This window comes from Sprattus sprattus (genome assembly GCF_963457725.1).
Source record: "Sprattus sprattus genome assembly, chromosome: 20".
Lineage (NCBI taxonomy): Eukaryota > Metazoa > Chordata > Actinopteri > Clupeiformes > Clupeidae > Sprattus > Sprattus sprattus.
Window position 1 is genome coordinate 24,205,866 of NC_137918.1, and position 7,500 is coordinate 24,213,365.

At 44.0% G+C, this 7,500-nt stretch overlaps 1 protein-coding gene across 1 annotated transcript in view; it reads left to right on the forward strand.

The window, feature by feature from the left end:
* Nucleotides 1-115: 115 nt before the first annotated feature.
* The window catches only part of chrna8 (cholinergic receptor, nicotinic, alpha 8), a gene marked incomplete at both ends in the record, with an annotated part of 46,719 nt that continues 39,334 nt past the window's right edge, over nt 116-7,500 (forward strand). The window contains one exon of the mRNA XM_080858807.1: nt 116-188. Within this exon, the coding sequence (XP_080714933.1) occupies nt 116-188 (73 nt within the window). The remainder of the gene's footprint in view (nt 189-7,500) is intronic.

The following is a 7,500-nucleotide window of genomic DNA, read 5'->3' on the forward strand; positions in this document are numbered from 1 at the left end:
AGGGAGAGGGAGAGGGAAAGAGAGGAGTGAAGCGCACACTTTCCTCTCCACTTTCTCGAATGCTGTTCGCGTGAAGTTTGACCACTGCGGATCAGAGGACAATCATATCTTGAGTATGGGAAACATAAAGTTGGCAGGATTTCCGATTTTGGGCGGCATTTTGATTTGGACATCACTCTGCATCCAAGGTGAGTTGAGCGGAGAGGGCGAGTGCCACCAAATGTGAACAGATATTATATATTTAATGTTCATAAAAACAGAAGGTAAATTACGAGAGTCTATTCACGACCAGGCAAGGGTGCTGACCATTTCCTTTTTGGTAAACTTTGTAAAGAGCCTTCCGTCGCTTGCGTCCCTTTCGTTGTTTTATGCACAGACGCGGGAAAGATAGTTTAGAGCGTCACCAGAAAAAAACAAACGGCAAAACCCTGGTTCATATTTAGTCGTGTATTTGATCAAATATCGACCGAAACCACAGGTGTGCCTATCCGTAATGCCTTTGGTAAATGGTGTTTTTCAAAAAATTCTCAAGGAAATTCGCATCTTGTTGGCAACCGCTGATATGTGCAAGTGTGTGAATGTGTGAGTTTGTGTGTTTGTGCATCACCGCCTTCTGGCATCCCGACCCAGTAATTCCTCGTGAACATCTGTCCCAGGCATCAGGAGTCCACGGGATGCATCGTTGCTCAGTGTGCGATCTGGTTGCATATCGTGCTAGACTAGAGTGAGCGTCCGTGACAACACCGGCTGAGGATGATGAGAAAGGTTAAAGCGCAGATCTCCTATGTATTTATGCATTCGAGTGGGTGCGTTTCTTAAATGTTACTCCGTACGTTCGTCACATATGCAGCTGTTGCGCGCAAACTCACGCATTCAACACACGTCCAGTGATGCTGGTGACAAGAGGAGTGAGTTTTTAATGACACCACAAGTCTGTAAGATGAAGAATGAGCACACTGACCTTAAATGTATCACAATGCAATTTGTACGTACTGGTTGTAACCAGAACAACCTATCCAAGTAAAGCAGAGACATTGCTGGCAAATGCGCACTGGCATTAATTGCGCACCGTCACCTGCATGGTAGATACATTTGTAAAGGCGACGGAAGCAAACCAAGGTCAGGATAGACTGGTATGTAAATCTCAAAATGTAGAAACGAGTAAATCATTTCCGATATCTAAGTAGGCTTTCACCGAGTCTATAGACAATTATTAAATGCTAGGCTAAATCTAATTACTGTTCTTACATAAAACATGGTAGCAGGGTCAATGCCTGACAATTATAACATGTAATTCAATTTTTCGTTAGGCCTACTCTATTTTGCACACCCAGAGTTTTTTTCTTTAGAGCCTGTTGGTGAATTAAAAGTAGCTTGGGTCTAAACGGACACCCTGTGTTTACCGAACTAAAATACACTGTTGGTCTAAAACTATGCAAACCACTGGGGAACACCAACAACAGCACAGCTGGCATTTATAAAAGAGTGCTCTCATGCTAATCTGGTGTCTTTTGGTGATATCGTTTTAAAATATTATAATTCCGTAGTCCGACCTGACCCACAGGTCTAGACAGTTATCCTGGGTGACTGGCGGACACACGTGTTCATCTGTCCTTCACATTAGTAGGCTACCATCAAAATTAATTTGAAGATGATACCTAAACTAGTTGCCTATTAAAACATACCTCAAAATGTTGCAAAATGTTTAATATTGACTAAAATCTCTTGACACAGATGCATGAAAAATGGTATCCAAATGTGGTCCTCTGAGCACTGTCTCCTTTCTGGGACACACCTCCAAATCAGTTCAGCATCGACTGCTTAGGTCTTCCCCTCTGGTAGTCTGGCAGCCCTGACGAAAACAAGAGGCAAACGTGCCTGACAGGCGCTCAGCATTCGTTTCACCTTTGCGATGCGGTAGGCAGACTTGCACTGTCACTTTTTTGGCTCCCGCTATCTTAGTGAGAGAGGGTGATCTTTGCACCCAGCATAATTGACCTAAGGTGTTTCAAATACAGTTAACCATTTTTGCGATGCGGTATAGGCAGACTTGCACTGTCACTTTTTTGGCTCCCACTATATCTAAGTGGTGTAGTCCAGGCTATACGCAGGTATACGGAGTATACCCTCTTATTTTTCAGTCAGCATTGCGTATACCCACCACTCAACGCAGGGCGTTTATCCTGTGCTGTATGGGCTGCTTCAAAGAAATAAGAGTATACCCACTTCTCCATGGACCACTACACCACTGCCGCTATCTGAGAGAGAGAGGGTGATCTTTGCACCCAGCATAATTGACCCTAATGTGTTTCAAATACAGCTAACCATTTTGGACAAACTTTGTTGATTAACCAGACTCACTCGATAAATGAAATGATTGAATGCATTTGCATGTTGCAGATCTATGTTCTTAGGTTCTGCTTTTTGCAGTTCATCCACAGCCTAGCCAACATAATACACTGCTTTCTATGAGGTTTAGGCGGTGTACTTTCATTCATCTTAATGAATTTGAACAAGACATTACTGTATCAAAAACTACCCCAGCATGTCCTCAGGTGCAGGCATGTGTGCTCAAGCTAACGCTCCCCGATGGCTAGCCAGAGACTGGAGACCGGGCTCACCTGAACCCATCCACATGGGAAATCTGAGATCTGCAAGGGATATATCTAGGGGATATTCTAGTTCAGCGCTTGATCCCGAAACCACAGCTGTCCACTTGGGCTGCCATTTTGTATTTCTCACAGTTTTGGCACTCTAATGGACTTCAAATGGAACTCTATAGACTGGTCAGCTGGTAACTTGAAGGAGAAAGTTGTAAGACGTAACTTTCCTAGACCAATGAGGGAATAGGCGTCTGGAAGGTTTGGGTGGACTCGTCTCTCTCTTTGCTTCGCTAAAAAAGTAACATTTATTAAAACACCTTTCTTATTACGCTCATACTTAATCTGACTCCATTCTTTTGAATCTGACTCCACTCTTTTGGGAACCCAGTCTAAGCTCCTCGCTTTACTGTATATTGATACCAAATTTGTAGGCTGATCTCCAACTCAATGCATCTATCGTCTGTATTTAAATGTCCTCTCTTACTCTTTAGTAACCGTGTTATTACATAGGAATAGCGTAATTGAAGGACTTGCCCCGACCGGCCGATTCCCTTTTTGACAAATCCACAGTCATAACCCGCATCTAGTCCTGGACTAACCCAGAAGTCCCACAGTGCTGTTAGAGGCGCATATTTCAGCTTGTTAACGCGACGTGGTTCAGTGACAGAGCGCCAGACTGCTTGTCCGCTCTCTTAGTATAACCAATCACGTGCAGTGCAATGGCTGAGCAGCAGTCCTATCTCTATACTATAGATTAACAGTTCACTGTGGCATGTCTTAGCCCAGATGATTTTAGCCTGGAACCTCAAGTCTTACGCTTATTGCTGCTATATATGTCTGTAACCAAATCCTAGTCAGTATTACCGGAACACCGTTACCTGAACAACCATCAGTAAAGAATTTCAGCAGAGGACATAGTGGGTCAGAAATACCAATTTATTACGTCAGGTACAAGTGACTACTACCAATTACAAAACAAGTCTAAAGTGAAGAATATAAGTTTCACATCACATGAAACATAAGAAAACACTCAGAGAAACGAACATACCGGGCTGCTTTAAAAGTTGCTACTCACACGGACGTGAGGGAGATCTGAAGACAGAATGCTCCAAGTTCTTTGACTGTCTCACCCTTAAGTACACATTTTAGTCCTGCATCTGGCCTAATAATTACCCCCATAGATAAGAGGTTTCTCAAGTTGAGAATCACACATTTACAACCTAAACCTGGAGGGGGTTTCACCCACAGTGGGGGTGACCCCCCTCCAACCAGAGGCACTTTTGACCTCTCACAGAGACCAAAATGATCAGGTCTCTGTGATCTATGTTTTACTTAATACATACAGCTCTCGACTGAGACCATCTTCCCACTCAGATTGAGACCATTCAAATGGGTCCAAACATCATACAGAAATCACTTTCTAATATCACATTTAGTTTGACACTCTCATCCTCATTCCCTTGTCCCTAATTTCACCCCAGCACAGAAAAATACACAGAGAGAAGCAGGGACGGAGGTCTGAAATAAGAGTCTCTCTATAGGGGTTTAGGTATGTTAAGTATTGCGACTGGCTCTGGGCAATGTTAGTTGGGGGCACCATAAACCAAACCCAGGCCCCACCAAATGAGAAGTTACCAGAGGAAGTATGCCATCTGTGATTTTCCACTCCTAAGATCCATTTCTGCCTTAGAAAGTGAAATAACATGCCTAAATGTGCTTGTTCATTGTATCAGTAGCATGCTACTACGATTAAGTTGAAGTCTTGTAAGTTCAAAGGTTTTTTATTCAACTCCCCATGACTGAATCTGAATCCTTGCGAGGATTCACCAAGTGCTATATCTGGAACTTAACTGTTTCTGTATTTAGAAAGGAGCTTTGCACGAAAATCTATGATGACATTTATACAACGTGATCAAGAATACATGGCAGTGATGTGGTGGAACTAAATGTTTATTCAATAAGCTCCAGTCTGTAGCGCTTGGCTGTCTTGGCTAACATTGTCAAGGGTTTTATGACAGAGGAGTTTGAGCTATGAGCCAATGAAGGTGTGTGTGTGTGTGTGTGTGTGTGTGTGTGTGTGTGTGTGCTAATGAAGTGATACAATAACAGATGCAAAATTATAATTGAGTGCATAGCAGTCTGTAATAAATGTAATGGTTTACTGCTTAATGACATTTATGGAATAGAATGCAAGCAGTTTGCGATTCCTTGTGATTACTGAAGATGTTCAAGTGTAGGCCTACACCCGTTGGCCACGGGTCCCTGGGTAGTGCTGAAGCTTTACACCGTCACACCGCAATGATGCAGTTTGAAATTGTGGCACAGGAACAGGAGACACAAATGTGTTAGCGGTTACAGTAAAGGCCTATCATGTAAAATGTCCAAACATGCATAACGTGATACATATTTAATTTAATCATCTAAATGTGTTATATGGAATGCTTGTGCAACATCGAGCTAGGCACTGAAATAACTGTACGTATAGCTGACATCTTTGCTGAAATGCTGAATTTGTCTGCAGATATTCTGGCACTTGTTGTGGTGTGAGTAGTGGGAGCAGGAGGGGTCTGCTCTATTCTCATAGGTGTGGTAGAGCAGTACAGTCAGCTCTATTCTCATAGGTGTGGTAGAGTAGTACAGTCAGCTCTATTCTCATAGGTGTGGTAGAGCAGTACAGTCAGCTCTATTCTCATAGGTGTGGTAGAGCAGTCTGCTCTATTCTCATAGGTGTGGTAGAGCAGTACAGTCAGCTCTATTCTCATAGGTGTGGTAGAGCAGTACAGTCAGCTCTATTCTCATAGGTGTGGTAGAGTAGAGCAGGACAGTCAGCTCTATTCTCATAGGTGTGGTAGAGCAGTACAGTCAGCTCTATTCTCATAGGTGTGGTAGAGCAGGACAGTCAGCTCTATTCTCATAGGTGTGGTAGAGTAGAGCAGTACAGTCAGCTCTATTCTCATAGGTGTGGTAGAGCAGTACAGTCAGCTCTATTCTCATAGGTGTGGTAGAGTAGAGCAGGACAGTCAGCTCTATTCTCATAGGTGTGGTAGAGCAGTACAGTCAGCTCTATTCTCATAGGTGTGGTAGAGTAGAGCAGGACAGTCAGCTCTATTCTCATAGGTGTGGTAGAGTAGAGTAGTACAGTCAGCTCTATTCTCATAGGTGTGGTAGAGCAGTACAGTCAGCTCTATTCTCATAGGTGTGGTAGAGTAGAGTAGTACAGTCAGCTCTATTCTCATAGGTGTGGTAGAGCAGTACAGTCAGCTCTATTCTCATAGGTGTGGTAGAGCAGTACAGTCAGCTCTATTCTCATAGGTGTGGTAGAGCAGGACAGTCAGCTCTATTCTCATAGGTGTGGTAGAGTAGAGCAGGACAGTCAGCTCTATTCTCATAGGTGTGGTAGAGTAGAGCAGTACAGTCAGCTCTATTCTCATAGGTGTGGTAGAGCAGGACAGTCAGCTCTATTCTCATAGGTGTGGTAGAGTAGAGCAGTACAGTCAGCTCTATTCTCATAGGTGTGGTAGAGTAGAGTAGTACAGTCAGCTCTATTCTCATAGGTGTGGTAGAGCAGGACAGTCAGCTCTATTCTCATAGGTGTGGTAGAGCAGTACAGTCAGCTCTATTCTCATAGGTGTGGTAGAGCAGTACAGTCAGCTCTATTCTCATAGGTGTGGTAGAGCAGGACAGTCAGCTCTATTCTCATAGGTGTGGTAGAGTAGAGCAGTACAGTCAGCTCTATTCTCATAGGTGTGGTAGAGCAGGACAGTCAGCTCTATTCTCATAGGTGTGGTAGAGTAGAGCAGGACAGTCAGCTCTATTCTCATAGGTGTGGTAGAGTAGAGCAGGACAGTCAGCTCTATTCTCATAGGTGTGGTAGAGCAGGACAGTCAGCTCTATTCTCATAGGTGTGGTAGAGTAGAGCAGGACAGTCAGCTCTATTCTCATAGGTGTGGTAGAGCAGGACAGTCAGCTCTATTCTCATAGGTGTGGTAGAGTAGAGCAGGACAGTCAGCTCTATTCTCATAGGTGTGGTAGAGTAGAGCAGGACAGTCAGCTCTATTCTCATAGGTGTGGTAGAGCAGGACAGTCAGCTCTATTCTCATAGGTGTGGTAGAGTAGAGCAGTACAGTCAGCTCTATTCTCATAGGTGTGGTAGAGCAGGACAGTCAGCTCTATTCTCATAGGTGTGGTAGAGTAGAGCAGGACAGTCAGCTCTATTCTCATAGGTGTGGTAGAGCAGGACAGTCAGCTCTATTCTCATAGGTGTGGTAGAGTAGGACAGTCAGCTCTATTCTCATAGGTGTGGTAGAGCAGTACAGTCAGCTCTATTCTCATAGGTGTGGTAGAGCAGTACAGTCAGCTCTATTCTCATAGGTGTGGTAGAGCAGTACAGTCAGCTCTATTCTCATAGGTGTGGTAGAGCAGTTCAGTCAGCTCTATTCTCATAGGTGTGGTAGAGTAGAGTAGTACAGTCAGCTCTATTCTCATAGGTGTGGTAGAGTAGAGCAGGACAGTCAGCTCTATTCTCATAGGTGTGGTAGAGCAGTACAGTCTGCTCTATTCTCATAGGTGTGGTAGAGTAGTACAGTCTGCTCTATTCTCATAGGTGTGGTAGAGTAGAGCAGGACAGTCAGGTCTATTCTCATAGGTGTGGTAGAGCAGTACAGTCAGCTCTATTCTCATAGGTGTGGTAGAGCAGTACAGTCAGCTCTATTCTCATAGGTGTGGTAGAGCAGTACAGTCAGCTCTATTCTCATAGGTGTGGTAGAGCAGTACAGTCAGCTCTATTCTCATAGGTGTGGTAGAGCAGTACAGTCAGCTCTATTCTCATAGGTGTGGTAGAGCAGTACAGTCAGCTCTATTCTCATAGGTGTGGTAGAGTAGAGCAGGACAGTCAGCT